The sequence below is a fragment of the Ictidomys tridecemlineatus genome, unplaced genomic scaffold, assembly GCF_052094955.1.
Source record: "Ictidomys tridecemlineatus isolate mIctTri1 unplaced genomic scaffold, mIctTri1.hap1 Scaffold_35, whole genome shotgun sequence".
NCBI classification, from domain to species: domain Eukaryota; kingdom Metazoa; phylum Chordata; class Mammalia; order Rodentia; family Sciuridae; genus Ictidomys; species Ictidomys tridecemlineatus.
In genome coordinates this window covers 165,347-186,157 of record NW_027522416.1, presented here as the reverse complement: position 1 = coordinate 186,157, position 20,811 = coordinate 165,347, and the positions used below count along the sequence as shown (strand labels likewise).

General features: G+C 38.9%; 1 protein-coding gene across 1 annotated transcript in view; it reads right to left on the bottom strand.

Annotated features, from left to right (window-relative positions):
• The window catches only part of LOC144373299 (chromodomain-helicase-DNA-binding protein 1-like), a 53,170-nt gene extending 32,572 nt beyond the window's left edge, over window positions 1–20,598 (bottom strand). The window contains exons 1-7 of the mRNA XM_078036393.1: window positions 20,538–20,598; window positions 19,856–19,887; window positions 9,746–9,908; window positions 6,307–6,399; window positions 4,919–5,015; window positions 2,917–2,990; window positions 1,525–1,635 (exon numbers count right to left, since the gene is read on the bottom strand). Of these exons, the coding sequence (XP_077892519.1) occupies window positions 1,525–1,635; window positions 2,917–2,990; window positions 4,919–5,015; window positions 6,307–6,399; window positions 9,746–9,797 (427 nt within the window). The 5' untranslated portion in view covers window positions 9,798–9,908; window positions 19,856–19,887; window positions 20,538–20,598. The remainder of the gene's footprint in view (window positions 1–1,524; window positions 1,636–2,916; window positions 2,991–4,918; window positions 5,016–6,306; window positions 6,400–9,745; window positions 9,909–19,855; window positions 19,888–20,537) is intronic.
• Window positions 20,599–20,811: the final 213 nt, after the last annotated feature.

The following is a 20,811-nucleotide window of genomic DNA, read 5'->3' as shown; positions in this document are numbered from 1 at the left end:
ATTATCTTTCTCTTGAGTTAATAGTGGCTAGTGCAGCCCTTCCTCACCAAAGATATTTTAAGCTGCATTTAGTTGTTTGGGACATATTCCTAAGCTATCGCTGCCATCTGCCGGCAATATGTGGTAACAACCTCGTGGAAAGCTGGAAGGAAACATTAAATGAAAACGCGGCACAGGTATAGCTACAACACGATGGCACGTATGACAGTTAGTGCGTGAAAAAGGCTAATGTCCAGGACTGCTTCAGCTTCTAGATAATCTACTCTGAGGCCTCCAAGGAGATTAACTAATTTTAGATGTTTCAAACATTATTTGCTCTCTAAATATGAAAAATAAAATCTTAAAACGCGGGGCTGGGGATGTGGCTCAAGCGGTAGCGTGCTCGCCTGGCATGCGTGTGGCCTGGGTTCGATCCTCAGCACCACATACAAACAACGATGTTGTATCTGCCGATAACTAAAAAATAAATATTAAAAAAATTCTCTCTCTTCCTCTAAAAAAAAAAATCTTAAACACATAAATGGAATTCCTCTCCCAACACTGACCATGCCTTTGACCACATCCTTTGAGCTTCCCCAAAGACTAATCATGAGACAATAGGACTGAATGACAGGGTGTGGTATATGACCTGGGAAGAGACTGGACCAAAGGAATCTGATTGTATCTTATTATTGGCTTTAAGACACACACTAGAGAAATGATCTCCTGATACTCAAGGGTCATATCTAACACTTCTTTTATAGACCCATATAGTACAAAGCACTTACTAAGTGCTTTCTACATAAGGATGACCTTTCATTCCATAAAGACATTAATCTCTTTATCATCAAGGACACAATTCCTGTTTGTATTCCTATATCTATTCCATCAGGATTACCATCAAAAAAATAAGATCATGAAACTCAGACTATGAATTCAAAATTAATTTACGGTTTTTTGATTCAGAATATAAGAAAAATTCCATTTCCCCAAACCGATTTCAAATTATTTAATACTATGTGAAAGCAACTGGCAAAACCACAAGTGTCATTTATTTATGATTAAGTCATATGGACAATACCATAATAATTATAAATAGCTGTCAGTTTCACTCTAGTCACATTTTAAACAAATCTTTATTAAACTTTATAACACTCTTTCAGAGGTACTCCTGGAGGAAGGGAAACTAGAAAAGAGATTATCTTATTTTCCAAATTCATGGCTAGAAAGGAGAATGAATGAATGTGAATAAAACTTTCCCCCAAATTAAAAACAAAACAAAACAGGACGTTCCTGGTCAGTGGTCTAAGTGGATTAGAATTACTTTCCAACAGGCCCAGGTTTCAGCCTCCCTTCTCACGATCACAGCTTCACAGGTTGAACAGAAAAGAGCTCCACACGAGAAGTCCAGTACTAGGCTATGTAAGTGCTTCGATTCTCTCCTTTTTCAATACTCCTTGGTAAGAACCTCTCCTTTCAGAGAATTAGGGGAAAATGTACCAGTGGTGGGATGACTGTCTGCTTCCTCAACACCCATAGGCTTACCTGCCCTGGTGCTCAGGAGAAAAACAAAGATGGGCTGCTGTCCAAAGCTTTTGATGGCCACGTGTCTCTCTTCGCCTCTCACAGAACCGTCCACACGCTCATAGCTGTAGCCTTTACGTAGAGAAGACAACAACCACACACAGGTCCTTACTCTTTGCAAGGACTCTTAGGAAATAAAATAATCGAGTCATTCCTAAGCCAATGCCTATTTGTCCTTTCCACACCCAAGCCTGCCCTACTTTCAATAAAGCCCAAAGGAAAAATCTCAATTGTTTTATAACTTGATCTTGTTTCTTATTTTATGTGGTACTGAGGATTCAAACCAGTGTCTCTCACATGCCAGGTAAGGGCTCTACCACTGAGCCACAACCCCAGTCTGAAAGATCTAAATTTAGGGGAACAATTCATCACTTCAGTCAAGAGCTTTGTAATGTTGTGAACAACCAATAAAAAAAAAATTCATCACTTCACCAAAAAAATCACCATAACACACTATCCTGGGTTTTAAAACCACAGGCAGCCAAAGTCTTTGGCATTTGCATAGGTAATATTTGGTTTTGACTCTTCCCAGGCCACCCTAAATATCCACACACTGGCAGTTGGTGACTACTGAGACACAATCCTGACTTAGGCAAGCAGTAAGACAAGCGCTTGGGAGCCTGCCTGATGACCCAGCACCTGCTTTTTAGTGAAGCTCTAGGGCTCTCCACTTGTCACCATGCATCAGGTCAGGAAGGGGAATTATAATCTCAATTCATGTTTTGGTACTCGAGATTCCTCAATGTGCCAGTAGCTGAAGTGTCCAGTTACTGCAGTACTTGGGGGGCATCAAGTAGATCTGAGAGACCACTCCCAACTAAACTTTAAAACAGTTATTTCTGCGGCTGATACTCTCCCACAGGCTCAAAAATCAACCCCTGTTCAAGCTTTGTCCCATTATCCCACATCAATTTTATTATATATTAAGCAGAGTTCTCAAGTAACTGCCTACATCCCCTATTGTCACAGAAATAACTGCTCTCACCCTCCCTCTGCTTGATTTGTGGGATCTCCATACTATCTATCTTCCCTTTCTTACTAATCCTGCATAAGTACACAACTGCTGAGCTGTCGAGAGACGCTGCAAGTGTTTGTCGCTGAAACTCGACTCACACATTTTTGAAGCCACTCAACATTTTCACAATGTCTGCTCCATTCCCATCACCTACATCACCTGGTGAGAATGTGGGTGTTACTTCTGCCCATGCGTCTCTACCCTGCTGTTGATCTTGCTTCACACACCACTGTCCCCTCTCCTCAGCCTTTTCACCTTCTTTGTCTTTAACTTTTTCCTCGGTAACCTTCCCACACCCCTTATGACTCTCAGATGATGTAGTGGCCAAGGGGAGTCACCTTTGCAGTCCATATAGTCCTGGAGAATATCCAACATCTGGGTCATCTGAGAGAAGAGTAAGACGCAATGGCCCCTGGCAAGAAGAAGAAAAGGAGAAACTGCCAACTCTAGTAGTGTTTACGGGGAGTGACCCTCAGGCAACATGACCAAAGGGGATAACTTTACACATAAGGGAAATGCTAAAGTAGAAATATCAATGTCCTGTAACTTTCTCAGAAACTCTGAATACTTTATACAAAAAGACAAAGTGCCTCCACATGTAGCTGCATCCCTCAGAGCAGTCCCAGGGCACCTGTCAATTCACCAGGGAGTGTGGAAGCCCTGTCGTAACTAAGGATCCTCTTTCCGGAATATCACTTCACTCAATGAAGACAGAAGTTTCATTTCAATAGTAAAATAAATATACATGTGAAGAGTAAAGGCAAGGTACAAATGTGTGTGCACCCACTCCCCAAGATCCTGAAGAGCTATGGAAGGCTATCTACTGCTATTCCCACTTGGCAGTACAAGTCATTACCATCTAGAAAAGTCGAAAAGCATCATGTTCAGAAGCAATCCCCCATGGTACACAAGAAACTTACATATAGAGTGTGAATAAAGGAAAGGATAATTCAAAATAATGTAGAAGAAACAAAATCAGGGTGACAGCCCTTATCATCAGACATTGTTTTAAATTTGCCTGAACAAACAAGGACAATGCTGTCAAAAAAAATTTTTTCTAAGAAAACGAACTTACCTTAATGTTGCCAGGAGAGTAAGACCAAGAGTTAGGGAGAACATCGGCCAGACTCTAGCCCCATATTGTTGGAAAAAGCACTGAGTTTGAAGGTGAGTACCTGGATTCTTATCTCTCTCTGCCACTTACTACCTATATGACATTGGGCGTGACCTTTCGAGGTCATGAAAAACTTGGATGGAAGGTATCTATAGGTTCTTCTCCATCTCTAATACACACACTTATGGTAGATACGTCAAAGGCCATAAAATACAGTAAGACATGTAATTATGATTATTAACAATTTTTCATATTTACGTTTTAGTCATAGTTGAACACAATACCTTTATCTATTTTATTCTTTTAATTTCTTTAGTTGTAGATGGACACAATAACTTTGTTTTATTTATTTATATTTTTGTACATGGTGCTGAAGATCGAATCTCCTGCCTCACGCATGTGAGGCGAGTGCTTAGTCACTGAGCTATTTATTTATCTTTGTGTGGTGCTGAGGATTGGACCCAGGGCCTCACATGTGCTATCTAGGCAAGCACTCGACCACTGAGCCACAACTCCAGCCCCAGGACATGCAATTATTTAATTTGCAAAAGACTGGGCAATTTTGACAAATCTGAAGTTTTAAGTTAGTTCAGGCCACACCTGGGGCAATCATCCTAAAGGCACAATTCTGAAATTCTTGAGTCTCTTGTCTTTTCCTAGACTCCCCCTTTCCTGTGGTGATGAAGATGTACATGCTGGATACCAGGCTGCTGAACACTAACCAAATGTCATCTTCTGATACCCAACTTGCATTTCAGGGAAAGAGTATTCCCCAACTACGCCTTGAGTTTAAATCAAATCCCAAAGATTAACAAGAACCAATGTTTACTCAACCTTTATTATGTGTCAGTTCAATTCAAGGAACCAGCAGGCAATTTTAAAAGAAATGCTCAATGTTGACTCATCCTTGTGGATGCAACCAACATAGCTGGACAGATGAGGTGAACATACATTGATCAACAAGGTAGCAGAGTAAGGTAGGGCTTGCCAAGTCCTGGACTGGGATCCTAAATGCTGCATGAATTCAGGAAAGAAAGGATCAAGGTGGAGGAGTGGGGTTGGATGAGATAGAATGGGGTGGGTGTACAGTTGCAGAGAAAGTAGGCCCTGAATTCCAGGCTTCTAAAAAAGGGAACTTCAATCAGTCTCAAGAATCAGTAAGTTCTTCATTACTCAGGTTTGAACCAGTCACTCCCCAAGAGCAGTACATGTCAACCTATTCCTACCTGGAATTCAGGAATGCCAGCAGCTTATCCAGCAGGTGAAGTTTCCCACTAGCCTCAATCAGGTGGTCTCCAACTTCAAAAGGCTCTGGCTCCACACCTGGAAAGCAGAGAGCCCAATCCTAATTGTGTGCCCTGAGTCAGGGCAAAATTCTTAAGTAGAAAACCCAATAGGTAGGCAACAGAGAGAGCCCAAGCTCTTTCTAATGCAGTAGGCCCTTCAGTCTCACCTATTCGAGGCATTTTCTAATTATTTGCTTAATATCAACTGCAGAGCCTGGCACATCCAAAAAGTCTAATAAATATTTATCTAAGAAACAAACTCACTCTTTAGGAAACTGAGGGAAAGGAAGATGCCAGAGATCAAGAAGATCCACAAAGGAAATTCTAAGGCTCTCACTCTAGATAAGAAATCAAGAAATAGGCTTAGGTGTGTATAAAAGTGATTCTCAAGGTACAGGCGGCAGTCAGAATATTCTGGAAGATGTCCTTCAAAATCTATGTTCCTAATGGCCCTTCTCCCTTAAAAAAAAAGTTCTAATGTGCACTTGATTAAAGTTCTGTTAAACTTTTAAACAGCTCCTAATGGTACTTGGCAGACTCCTTAAAACAAGTACAGCAGACATTTTGCAATCTTTCTACACTAAGGAATTCCAGGGCCAGCCATCAGAGTGCATCCAAAAACCCCAATGGGAATGAAAATGAAACACTACACATAAATTTGTGGCAACAAGAGCAGTGCTTAGAGGGACATGTACAGAAGTCACTAGGATGAAAGGAGAGAGCAAAGGACACAGAGCAGGAGCATGCAGACAGGAAGAAAGGCAGGAAAAACTGCTACCCCAGAAGCTGAGTGAAGAGCATCCCAAGGAGGAAGCCATCTGCTGTGTCAAGGGATCTGAGAGGTTAACGAAACGTGAACTGACAATGCCTGGGCATCACAGAGAACACAGAGAACTGGGCGTAGTGACCGAGAGGGCTCAAGACGAAAGGAAATCCAATCCTAAAGAAGGGTCAGATGAATCGCCATTATGACCCATTCTGTAAAGCTGACAGTTTTCCTCTCCACAACTGTCACTATCATGAAAGAAAGAAAAGCTCCCTGCCCTCCAAAAAATCTTAGAAACATTTCTAGATTGCAGAAAAGTAGAGTCCAGGCAAATGCAATGGATCCTGCATTAAGAGAGAAAAAGGAAAGCAGCTTAAGGAATATTACGGGACATGTGAAGAAATCTTCAGTATGAATAACACGAGATATCATTAATATACAGAAAATGAGAAGAAGCAGAGTAGACACATAAATGCAGCAGTTCTGTTGAAGACTCTGGCTATGATTTTGGTTACAGAACTACTAATGAAAAATAATGGGGGGAAACAGGACACTGGCTCACCATCAAACAAATACGGGTGATCCACGCACTTTCGAAGCTGGGATAAGATATTCTGAAGTTTAACTTTCCTTGCCATCTCATTTTCAAATGCATCTGAAATTTTGAAGATAGAGAGGAAAAGGGACTAACAAATCAAAACACAAACAAAACACAAACATAACCTTTCTCATTTCATAGTATTTCCCTCAAGTTTATACTACCCTCCCAAATGGCAATCAATTGCACTGAGAATTAAAATCATATCGATATGGGATTTTCTTACTCCTCACTTTGTTTTGAGAAGGAAGTCTACAAGGTGAACTTAGCAGTGCTTTGTTAAAACAATTGTAAACTTCTAAAATTTCTTCTTTAACTGCTATTGTGGTTTTAAGATGGGAGAAAAAAAAAGCAAATAGAGGATAAAAATCATGAGTAGACACTTAAAAGTGTTTGCTATATTGCAGGCGTAAGAAAAACCATGCAAGAGGAAAAAGAGAAATTCCATCATGCAACAACCAAGTCTGAGCTACACTTAACACTGCTATTGTTCCACATCAGGTGATTGGCATATCATTCAGAATACAAAATTCTACCTTATATTCTTGCTACACAAAGTGAGTGTAATCATAAATATTTCCCTGCACAAAAATCACATCCCCATTTAGTTTCTTAATGGACCAAGTGTCCTCTGAATACCTAGGTCTTTCATCAAAATAGCCTTGTAGTATTTTTTCTGCAATGCTGACATGCCATGGTATATCACTACTTCTGTCTTTTTGGGAAGTTCTTTAGCTACCACTGCTTTCACTTTCCTCAGCAGAAACGGCTGCAAGAGGTTGTGAAGTTTACTTGCTGTGGAAGGAAACAACATAAAAGAGTGTGGTACAAAAATACAGCAGAGGCGCCGAACTACTAGAGAACATGGAGCAACTCACTTTCCTCATTTTCATGCTAATTCTGCGTTCTAAGTCTGTACAGTAAGTTTTCAGTTACAGATGCTCCTGGACTTACAAAGGGATTACATTCCTATAAACCCATCACAAACTGAAAATATCTTAGATGTAAAAAGTGCCTTGAACGGACCTAACATACCAAACACCACAGCTCAGCCCACCCTACCTCAAATGTGCTCAGCACTTACATTAGTCCACTCAGCAAAATAATCTAACCCAAGCCTCTTCTATGAAAAACTGTGAATACTTCATGTAATGTGCTGAATGCCTGTGACTAAACAACTGACAACACAGAGCACTGTGTGGTATCAGTTACTTACCCTCAGGGTCGCTGAGTCATTGGGGAGTGGTGCCTCGCTGCTGCCACCCCGCCTCACAGGACAGTACCTTACAACCTATCCCAAGCCTGGGAAAAGACTGAAACTCATGCCTTCTTATGGCTGAAGAGCATCCCATCCTGTATCTACACCACATTTCCTTTTTATCTGCTAATGGACATCTAGGTGAGCTCCACACTCTGGGTACTGTTAAGAGTGCTGCAATGAACACAGGAGCACAGACATCTCTTGACATGTCGATCCCCTTCTTCGACTATATGCCCAGTATGGGATTGCTGAATTGTACAGCAGTTCTATTTAGTTTTCTGAGGAAACGCCATCCTGGTTTTTACGATGGCCATACCATCTCCATTCCCACCCGGGTGTCTCAGAGTTCCACTTCCACCACAGCCTTGCCAGCGTTTGGTGTCTGTAATAACCATTCTAAGGGGGGGGGGAGGTTTCCCATTATGTTCCTGATTTGCATTTCCCTGATGATTATATTGAACATTCTAATATAACTAACAATAATGCATTTTATATCTTAAACCAGTTAGAATCCAGAATTTTGAATATATTCACCATAAAGAAATGATAAAGGTTTTGCTATATGATATGCTAATGACCTAAGTGATCACTATGCAAAACATCAACAGGTATAAATATGTACCTCAAACATAGATACAAATAGGTACACCAATAAAAATTTGAAATTCAAAGTACAGTTTCTATTTAATGTTGTTGCTTTTGTAAAGTGGTAAAGTCAAAAAATTATAAGCTGAACCACCATAATTAGAGGACCAATCATTTCTCCCTTTCCTGGTTTCTTCCTATTCCTTCTGGACTTGTTACTGGCTTTTAATACCCAAACTACAACACTCAAAGAACTGGATTCTTCTTAGGAATAATCTCATTTTCAAGACACTGTTTTCCAGGGTATTCTTCATTCCATCTCACTGATCAGCATACAGCGTAGAAGTGCAGGGTGAGCAATACTGTCTCCATGTTTATGACAGTTAAGTGAGGTTCAGAGAAATCAGACCACTTATCCATGAACACACAGGTGAATGTGAAAATGGCGAGCATTAAAAGTGGATTTTTAAAAACTTCTAATCCCTTGTTCTTTTACAGGCATCTTAGACTTCAAAAGCTACACTAAGTTGGAAGTATATATCATGTAGGAAACCCAGAAACAGAAAACAAAAATACAAGCAACCTGTTAAATGTGAAATTCAGATAAACAATTCATAGCTCTTCAGTACCAGTGTGTCCCTTGTCATTTGTAATTAGATGTCCCATATCTGACAACTCTAAACATGGGAGTAATCAATCAGAGCAGGTTTGCTGGTCATCTTTACCCTGTGGTTTGGGAATTTTTGCTCTAAGAACCCTCTGCAACTCATATTTAACCAGCACACACATAATCATTGGGAGGCCCCCTGCCATCTGTTTTGGACAATCATCCTAGGGTATTCAGATATTATGGGAATGTTCCACAAGGCAGAGTGGCAAAAGTATAAGAAAAAGCTACGGTTATACGAATGAAGGCTTCCCTTTTCCCTTCCACATCCCAATCATCTCGAACTTCTGGTTAAAAAAAAACAGCAGTGTTGTAGAATTCTTAACAGTAGTCTGAGTCTATAGCATGCACTTACTTTTCTGCACTGGCAAGTGGCATGGAAAGTTAACAAAGTCTATAATTTTTATAAATTACAAGTTGAAGCAGCATGGTAACATGAACTTGAGGCATGAGGATGGTAAGCTGAAGGCCAGCCTATGAAACTGAGCAAGATCCTGTCTCCATTTTTTTACAGAAGGACTGGGAATGTATCCCTGTGGTAGAGCACCCCTGGGTTCAATCTCCATACCACAAAGAGAAAAAAAATGAAAAAAAATTAGAAGTTGGTTTTTAAAAAAGCACACATATCAGTGGGTACTTTCTACTTTTTCCAAAAGTGAACCAATAAGCCCCACTGCAGAATCATGTAACAAACAAGTAAGAGCCATGGATAGCAAACAAGTGGATACCACATGAGGGACCATCATATGCCTTATAGCTGTGGTGGTTTTTCTCCCTGGAAGGCATTCTCCAGTTATTGATTCTCTTCCTTTTCAATCTACAACTCTTATGCATTAGGAAAGTTTCTGTGTCAAGATCTCTTGGGGATAATTTGCTAAATGGGAATTAACCTGATTTGGACTCTTTTTCAATATCCCAGTAACGTTCAACAAAATCCTCCATCTGTTCCTTGGAAAACAGGTCAGGTTCCACAAAACTGAGGAGAGAGTAGAGCTCTTGGAGGCTGTTCTGGATAGGAGTTCCAGTCAACAGGAGACTGAAGACCACCGAGAACTAGAATATGTAAATTAACACAATTAAAAATCTCTACCACTGGTAAGCAAAACCAAGTGACCCATCACAACATTTATTTGAACACAGAGGGACATGATATAACACAATGAACCAAGGCAAATGAAATCAGAAGGCTCAGGTTCAAGTTGTACACTCTATTTAATTGAGAAACAATACCTCTCCATTTTCGACCATAAGGAGGGGATAATAATCTGTAAGAAGACACTCTTGTAAGCATGTAAGTGACATCGAGTTGTAAACTCTTGAGTATTACATGAGTATTCACTAGGGTTACTAAATGCAATCTATGTGAGGAGTCAATCTATGTTATGACCTACATGGGGGAATTAATGGGAGTATCTGAGTAAACACATTCATTCAAAGAGTTTAAGAAGCCAAAGTTATTTATAGAATCAGGCCTCTCTGCTACAAGCAAACAGCAAGATTTACACTGACACAATGTCTGTTCATAAACTTTGCAATATATCAGAGTCAAGATATCAAGATTTCTAGATGTTTCTGGATAGTAAGCCATGGACAGTCCAATATAAAAAGGGATTTTGTAAATTTTTGAGAAACAGGGCTGGGAATGTGGGTCACCAGCAGAACGCTTGCCTAGCATGCATGAAGCCCTGGGTCAAACCCCAGTGTTTCCAAGAGAAAAAGGAAAAACACGGAGAAACAGATAGGAACACGGAGGATAAGAGACTAATGAAGGAAGAAAAACAGTAACAACAGATATCAGGCCAAGCAAGGTCAACTTCTGAGCTGACATTAACAAGAACTTACACCAGCAGAATTAAGTAATGTGGAAAAGTCACATCCTATGCATGTGTATTATTTTAAATATAGAGTACAAACTCTTGGGAAGGACATGTAATCAAGGGTCCCTAAAAAAAGGCAAAGAGGACAGCAGAGATAGAGGATGCCCTACCAGGCAGGAAATAACAATATTTGAAACTAATAAAAATGATGATATCTTCAGTAAAAACTCTAAACACTGCAACTTTTAGGCCAATAAATATTAAAATACATAATCCAGGTCTAAGATTTTCTTCTAAATGACCTCTAAATTTAAGTGATTTATTATAGGATGAGGACCAAATTTTGATTATCTCAGAAATTAACAAGTGTGGTCTCATGAATGAGCAAATTTTCAAGTCAACAAGGTACTTCACATTTCATTGGCTTCTCAGAAACAAGGGCAGCTCCAGGCCACAATGATCTTTCTAATATACTTTGCTGAATGATACAAGAGATCAAGAGAAGGGAATGCAATCAAGTGTATCATACTAAAAATACAACAGACGAGAGACTGAAGGCAATATGCTGTAAGAAATTGGTCTCTTCATGACTCCACGTGAAAGGTAAGTTTCTAAATAGGTAAATTGGGGGAGGCATAAGTCTACAACTGCAGACAGGAGTATAAGATCTTTATTTGTAAAAAAAAAAAAGAGAGAGAGAAAAATTAAAAGCACTCAAAAGAGAGTTGAAACATCTCCAAAAATATAATGCATTTTATTGGGGTAGGGTCTGACTCATTTGATAACTAGATTTTAGTAAATGTTATCTTCTATATAAAAGAGAAAGGAATAGTAATTAGCCATATTAAATACTACTTTTGTCATTGCCCTCCAAAATAGGTTTATTTAGCTCTACAGAAGTCTTAATACAGAAGTTTTAATCTATGAGATGGACATTATTATCCGAAGTACATGTATGAAGACACGAATGGTGTGACTCTACTTGTGTACAACCAGAGATATAAACAATTGTGCTCTATATGGGTAATGTGAATTGTAATGCATTCTGCTATCATATATTACAAATTAGAATAATAATAATAAAGTTTCAATTTAGTTGGCTCTGTATAGACTAAACTAAGTGGTTTTAAAGGGGAGTTAGAGGGGAGAAGGAACGGTGAACAGATGGGTATAGGATTTCTGAGCCAGGAAACTGCTCTGCATGATACTATAGGGTGGAAACATGCCATCACCTGTTTGTTCAAACTCACAGGACATGCAACAGCGAGTGAATCCAGCATTACGGACTCTGGTGACACTGCGGTGCCAATGTAGTTTCATTAGTTTTAACATCTCTCTTCAGGGAGAGGCTGAGATGGGGGAAGCTAGGCTTGTAAAGGGGCAGGGGATATATGGGAACTCTCTACCTTCTATTCAATTTTGTTGTAATCCTAACTTGCTCTAAAAAATAAAGTCTATTAAAAAAGGAAGGAGGGTGTGTAAAAACTAAGACTATCCTTTGAGTTTACCTCTGAGAGTGTCTTATGCAGCAGAGAGCTTTGGCTTTTCAATCTGTGGGCTTCATCCAAAACAAGAACACTCTAGGAGAAGCTGTGAGAGAAAATCCAAACTTTCAGCTTCGTGTAGCTCAAATATATTTCACAACCACATCTTACTATACAATTATGACTTGTTAGAAAAACTAACAGCCCACTCTGATAGAAGCATACCTGGCATCATGACCTTCCTATCTGGAAAGGTAACCATGTGCTTTGTTTTCCCCTCATATGAGAGAGCTCTATGCAGAAAGTAAGGAGCCAGAGACAGAAATGGAAGGATACATTTATCATATTGTACTCTGTAACAGACATTGTGCTTGTGGCTTTGTGTGCAATTTAATCCAAGGAATAAGACAAGTAACCATAATCGTGCCAACAAGGACACTAAAACTCTGAAAGGCTAGATAACTAGGTAAAGATCATAAGAGCAGAGCAGAGATTCAAACCCATAAGAAAAATCAGGAGACAGTGATGTCACAGCAGCTAAAGGAGTAGGACTTTAAAATGGGAGAGTGGTGAACAGGATCACGGAGATGTCCAGGATGATGCAGCCACTGGACTTGTTAACGTGGAGGTCACTGGGGGCTGCTGCCACAGCAAGTTTATAGTATGGTATGTCACGAGAGCAATTTCTCAAGAAGTTTCAGTACTAGAATCATATTTTTAACAGATGATACTGGTGGAAAGCTGTTTAAAAAAATCCAAAATATGGAAAAAGATTGGATGATATTCTAGATGCATTAACTTAAAATAGCAAAAAAATGAAAATAAACTATCTAATAATAGGTGATAAAATGATAAATGGTAGCTGCAAAATACAATAATGAAAAAGGTATAAATATTGAATATCCTTTTAAAAATGTGAAAATCATGCAAAAGATAATAAAGTGGGCGTTATAAGACTTTTAAGTTTTTAATCTTATTGGTAAACATTATGGAATCCCACTGCATTATTTTTGCACTTGTAAAACTAAGTGTGTCAAACAAAAAGTGGGTAAGGAAGGACAATACCTGAAAAATTAAAACAAACGTCTGTGTAAAGGCTGGCCTATAAAAAGGAAGCCTTCCTTCCAATACCACGACAGACACTACAGACAAACAGGAAGATAATCAGAAATGATGTTGAAAACTTGTACTCCAATAAAATAGAAAACCTCAAAGGCATTGACAAATTTCTAGAGTCATATGATTTGCCTAAATTCAATCAGGATGAAATACACAATTTAAACAGATAAATTTCAAATGACGATGGGCTGGGGATGTGGCTCAAGTGGTAGCACGCTTGCCTGGCTTGCATGCGGCCTGGGTTCGATCCTCAGCACCACATACAAAGATGTTGTGTCCGTCGAGAACTAAAAAATAAATATTAAAATTCTCTTTCTTTCTTTCTTTCTCTCTTAAAAAAACAATTCAAATGACGGAATAGAAGATACTATCAGAAGTCTACCAACCAAGAAAAGCCAAGGACTGGATGGATACACAGCCGAGTTCTACAAGACCTTTAAAGAAGAACTAATACCAATACTCTTAATTAATTTCAGGAAATAGAAAAAGAGGGAGCACTTCCAAACTCATTTTATGAGGCCAATATCACCCTGATTCCAAAACCAGGCAAAGACATATCAAAAAAAGAAAACTTCAGACCAGTATCTCTAATGAACAAGATACAAAAATTCTCATAAAGTTCTGGCAAATGGAATAGAAAAACATCAAAAAGATTGTGCACCATGATCAAGTGGGATTCATCCCAGGGATGCAAGGTTGGTTCAACAGAAATCAATAAATGTAAGTCATCACATCAATAGAATTAAAGTTAAGAATCATGTAATCATCTCAATAGATGCAGAAAAAGCATATGACAAAATACAGCACTCCTTCATGTTCAAAACACTAGAAAAACTAAAGATAACAGGAACATATCTCAACATCATAAAGGCTCTCTACGCTAAGCCCCAGGCCAACATCATTCTAAATGAAGAAAAATTGAAGGCATTCCCTCTAAAAACTGGAACAAGACAGGGATGCCCTCTTTTACCACTTCTACTTAACACAGTACATGAAACACTGGCCACAACAATTAGACGAAAGAAATCAAAGGGATACATATAGGAAAAGAACTCAAATTGGCATTATTTGATGATGATACGATTCTACACCTAGAAGACCCTAAAAGTTCCACCAGATAACTTCTAGAACTAGTAAATAAATGAAATGTAGCAGGATATAAAATCAACATCATAAGTCAAAATCATTTCTGTATATCAGTGTCAAAGCCTCTGGAAAGAAATGAGAAAAACTATCTCGTTCACAATAACCTCAAAACAACAACAATAAAAATAAAACAAAAACAAAACCAAAAACAAAACAAAAACCCCAGAACACACACAAAAATCTTGGGAATCCACTTAAGGAAAGAGGTAAAAGATCTGTATAAAGAAAATTATAGAACCCTAAAGAAAGAAATCAAAGAAGGCCTTAGAAGATGGAAAGATCTACCTCGCTCTAGGTTAGGCAGAATTAATCTTTTATCAAAATGACCATACCACCAAAAGCAGTTTACAGATTTAATGCAATTCCAATCAAAATCTCAATGGCATTCCTCATAAAAACTGAAAAAGCAATCATGAAATTCATCTGCTAAGATAAGAGACCCAGAATAGCTAAAGCAATCCTTAGCAGGAAGAGTGAAGCAGGGGGCATCACTATACCAGACCTTAAACCATACTACAGAGCAATAGTAACAAAAACAGCATGGTATTGGCACCAAAACAGACTGGTAGACCAATGGTACAGAATAGAGGGCACAGAGACTAACCCAAAAAATTGCAATTATCTTATATTAGACAAAGGTACCAAAAACACACACTGGAGAAAAGATAAACTCTTCAACAAATGGTGCTGGTAAAACTGAAAATCCACGTGCAAAATGAAATTAAACCCCTATCTCTCGCCATGCACAAAACTCGAGTCAAAATGGATCAAGGACCTGGGAATAAAACCAGAGACCCTGCATCTAATAGAAGAAAAAGTAGGCCCTGATCTCCATCATGTGGGATTATCCCCCAACTTCCTTAATAAGACTCCTTTGGTGCCAGAATTAAAATCAAGAATCAATAAATGGGACAGATTCAAACTAAAAAGTTTCTTCTCAGCAAAAGAAACAATTTGTGAGAGTGTACATCTTGGGAGCAAATCTTTACCCCTCATATATCAGACAGAGCACTCATCTTTAGGGTATATAAAGAACTCAAAAAGCTAAACACTAAAATAAATAAATAAATAGATAGATAGATAGATAGATAGATAGATAAATAGATAGATAGATAAATAAATAAATAAATAAATAAATAAATAAATAAATAAATAAATAAATAAATAACCAACCAACCAACCAACCAACCCACCCAATCAATAAATGGGCCAAGGACCTGAACAGACACTTCTCAGAAGATGATATACAATTAGTCAACAAATATATGAAAAAAAATGTTCATCAACGCTAGCAATTAGAGACATAAAAATCAAAAGTACTCTAAGATTTCATCTCACTCCAATCAGAATGGCAGCTATTATGGACACAAACAACAATAAGTATTGGCGAGGATGTGGGAGAAAATACACTGCTGGTGGGACTGCAATTGGTGTAGCCAATATGGAAAGCAGTATGGAGATTCCTTGGAAGCTGGGAATGGAACTACCATCTGACCCAGCTATCCCACGCCTCGGTCTATACTCAAAGGACTTAAAAACAGCATACTACAGGAACACAGCCACATCAAAGTTTATAGCAGCACAATTCACAATAGCTAAACTGTGGAGCCAACCTAGATGCCCTTCAGTAGATGAATGGATTGAAAACCGTGGCAAACATACACAATGAAATATTACTCAGCAATAAAAGAGAATAAAATCATGGCATTTGCAGGTAAATGGATGAAGTTGGAGAATAATGCTAAGTGAAGTTAACTAATCCCAAAAATCCAAATGCTGAATGTTTTCTTTGATATAAGGAGGCTGATTCTTAGTGGGGTAGGGAGGGAGAGCATTGGAGGAACAGACAAACTCTAGATATTGCAGAGGGGTGGGAGGGGAAGGGAGGGGGCATGGGTTTAGAAGTGATGATAGAATGTGATGGACACTATTATCCTAAGTACATGTATGAAGACATGAATGGAGTGAATATACTGTGTATAAAACCAGAGATATGAAAACAACGTGCTCTATATATGTGATATGTATTCATACATAAATAAAAAAACTAATACAAAGAAAGATAATTAACCCATAATGAATGTGTTGGTCAGCTTTCTGCTACTGTGACAAGTAGCTGAGATAATGAGTTTATAAAGTGAAAAGTTTTACTCTGGCTCACAATTTTGGAGGGTCAGTCCACCATCAGCTGGACCCCTTGCTGTTAAGCACACCATGGCAGAAGGGCATGGCAGAGCAAGCCAGCTATCTCAAGGCTGGGACAGAGAGAGCAAAGAAGAGGCTGGATCCCTGCTACCCATTACAAGGACACACCCTAAATGAATGACCAGAAGACATCCCATGAGGGCTCACCTTTCAAAGGTTCCACACACTCTCACCAGTTTCATGCTGGGGACCAAGACTTTAACATATGAGCCTTTGCGAGATATATAGGATCCAAACTATAGCAGTAAATCTCAATAAGTACTAGCTGTTAATAATATCATCTTCTTCCTCACTTTTACTCAACTCTTTTTTAAGCATCTCCCATTTTTCCCTCTTATTTAAACCATTTAATAAATATGTTTACACAGTTCTTGTGTCCCACAAGCACTGAATTTTGGAGGGAAGGAATTAAATGTGGGAAATCTGATCACAGAGGCTCACAGTATAGGCGGTGGGCAGGTTAATAAATACACTGGCACTCTACCTACTGGTGAGCACATGCCACACTTTTGCCTTTGTTTCTGTTAGTCTGCATCTGCTACAAGACTACACACCCCTGAAAGTCAAGGTCAATGTCTTAATCTTCTCTATCCCTATGGCCTCATCTGGACCATGATTCAATAAATATTTGCAGAAAAACAACAACAAAAAAAGGAAGCCTTCCTCCTCAGAGGAAGAAAAATTGAGAAAATTGAGAGGAAGAGAGCCAGAGACAGACACTCAGCTAATGAGAGTGGAGTAGGAGAAGACTGAACTGGGGATCCAAAGAGAGGGCAGGAAGTCCAAGGAGAGCACTGGGCAGAATAAGCAGGGGATATATTTAGGATTATAAGGAGACAGGGTCCCCATGAGGTTGGATAGTAGTTATGACATAGGTGGTGAGCGTCCACAGTATAGTTCCACTCAAAACAGACTAGGTCTTATTCCTTTGGAAGGACTAGACACAGATATGTATATACACAAACATCTAAAAATGCTTATTTAACGCAAAAGGCTAAGTGAAGTGGATTTTGGTTCAATGAGTGAAAGTGGATTGAATCACTCATCAAAGGAAATTAAAGATTGTTTCCCGGAAATGAAAGTAGAGGGAATTCCAACACAAGAATGGAGAGTCCAACAAGGGAACTCCTGATCTTCTCGATCCAAGATTTTATAAGTCTACTGTCTGTTGTCCAAAAGATTTCAATATTTCATGGTGATAACATACAACTTTAAATGGCCTTCATAAACCTCTTGAGTGCAGATTTTATCACATTGCCTATTTTCAGAATGTAAAATATAGCAATGGAGAAATATAACATTAACAAACATACTAAAAGAAACAACTATGTTGTTGGGATTCTTGATATGAGTCAATATTATAAATGTCTCTTTATTACTAAGGCTCTTAAATCCACCCAGAAATGCATTCAGAACAGACTGAAATGTAAAAATGTGTTTCTACTGAATAAGGTGACATTTCAATGCTTCTACCTACTTAGAGACACTCTCTTAAAAACACGGTCCAGGGCCTGGGGCTGTGGCTCATCAGTAGAGCACTTGCCTAGCATGTGCGAGGCCCTCGTTTTGATCCTCAGCACTACATAAAACTAAATAAATAAAATAAAGGTATTGTGTCCAACTACAACTAAAAAATAAATATTAAAAAAAGAGGCTCAAAGCACCAAGTGCTGGGTTTGAATGTCTGCTCTGCCTTACTTGGATTCTGAATCTCTTAATTTCCTCATTTGTAAAATGAATAATAATCTCTGCCTACTAGGATTTTCATGAAACCAAAATGGGACAATTTACATAAAGTACCCAAGAACATTTATGTCCCAATCTTATTACCTTCTGAGACCTGCCAGATAGTACCATGTTTCATGGATATCTTTGTACTCCTCATCCCTCTATTGTACAGACCATGGGGCAGCTCTATAATTTACTTTCCTGGTTATTACCAGTAACTCTCCCTTTCCATGGAGAGACTTCAAAACAAGACAAGTTGGATATTAAGTAGCCAAGAAGAGCTGGGGGAAGGACTGAGTGGAAGAGCAGTTGGGAGGCTCTCAGCTCAATGCCCAGAACCATAAAATGAAATGACATGAAATAACGTGACACGACATAAAATGAAATAAAGTAAAAAGAAAGAAAAAGAGGGAACACATTACATGCTCATTTAAATGTAAATTAAGTAAAACAAAATACCGGAGGGAATCATAAAATCTTGGGCCCAGTCATCAAAGTAAGAGTAAAACAGAAACTCATTCACAACAATCTAGATGAGAAAAAAATATTTAAAATATTGATAAGGCCCTTTGAGAACAAAACCTTCTGAGTATGAAAGATGCACACAGGGTACAATGGGGCACACCTACAATGACAACTACTTGGGAAGCTGGAGGATTGCAAATTTGAGTCCCATCCCAATGACTTAGTGAGACTATCTCAAAATAAACAATGAAAAGGGCTGGGCATGCAGCTCAGTGGTAAATGCCCCTGAGTTCAATCCCCAGTACCAAGACATAGTTAAATGGACAAATTACAAGTATACTTCAAGCTTCTTTTCCAAATAGTCAGTTCTACAGCACTGACTGCTGCTTGGTAATTGCCAGGAAAAGGCTCCTATACTACAGTGAAATCTCAAGCAGCAGTCCTGAGAAAGTGTCTGTGCAAGTTACAGTGTAAAGAATCCAGTTTCCAGGCTGGATGCAGTGGTCCACCTGTAATCCTGGAGACTCTGGGAGCTGACGCATGAGGATTACAAATTCAAGGCCTTCCTTGGCAACTCAGAAAGACCCTGTCTCAAAATTTAAAAAATTAATAAATAAAAAGGACTGGAGATGTTGCTCAGTGGTAGAGTACTCCTGGGTTCAATCCCCAGTACCAAAATAAAACCAAAAAATGATAAAAATCTGCTAGTAATAAAAATCTCTAGTAATCTGCTAAACATCAACCATGTAGATTTAATCTCAGTTGTCACAACAGTCATCCAAAGTAAAAAAGGTAACTACCCCCAGTTTACAGATGAGTACACTGAAGTTGATGGAAATTAAGAAACCATCCCAATAACACAGAGCTAATGAGTAGAGGTTAGATCACAGAATTCCCACCATGCCTGCCTATACATCCACAGGACCCAAAGACAGACCAGACATATCAGGAAAGAGGCCAAGTATCAAAAAAATGTAAGAAAAGACAAGACTTCCACACATTCAGCACAGTTTCTGACAAGGTACAGTATACTCACGATTTTAGAAACGGTGCATCTTTCAAGCAAATCTGAAAAATTAAGGAAGACACATTAAAAAGACTGGTATTGCTGGGCATGGTGGCCCACACCTGAATCCCAGCAGCTTCTGTAGACTCAGGCAGAAAGGTGGCAGGCTCAAAGCCAGCCTTAGCAACTTACTGAGACTTTGTCTTCAAAAACAAAAAGGGCTGAGGATTGGCTCAGTGGTTAAGTACCCTTAGGTTCATTCCTTGGTACCAAAATAAAAAAAGTTAGAATTAAAAAAATAAAGACTGGTATTGATAAATTCTGATTATTTCTTGTTAACTCTCTTAAACCACAGGATCTAAGCCTTTAACTTGTTTACTAAGTTAAAAACTAAGCACAATTTCTAAGTAGCACTATCACACAAACAGATAGAAGTTATGGTTAAGTAGAGACTTCAAAACAAGACAAGTTGGATATTAAGTAGCCAAGAAGAGCTGGGGGGAGGACTTACTTAGATAAGGATTTAAAACAAGACTGAAACTAGGCATACTGCATTCCTATCCCCCGGTTATCAGACATGATGCCTCTGTACATGAAACCCTCTGCCCTGCTACCTGACTCCTCCTGTTCATCAACAAAGAGGGCTAAAGTGCCACTTTCTGGGAAGCTTTCCACTTAATCCACCAGTAGAGAGGGAAATATGTCTAGCTACCTTGAAGCACAGTGATCCTGCACTTCGTTTGGTCACAGTCCCTCTTTGACAATGTGATGAAGGTGGATGTTTCCTAGAAAAATGTGTGCTTTCAAAAAAAAAGTCAATATAATTCAGTGGGTTCTACAATTTCTAAGGACCCAGGTTAGGAGAAACGAATGAATACTTCATCAGTAGTCAGCAGCACATGAAAACGTGACTTCTGTTTTAGGTCTTGCTGAAGATGGGCTCTTTCCTCCTTGTCCCCTGCATATGTTACACAAGAAAGACCTGG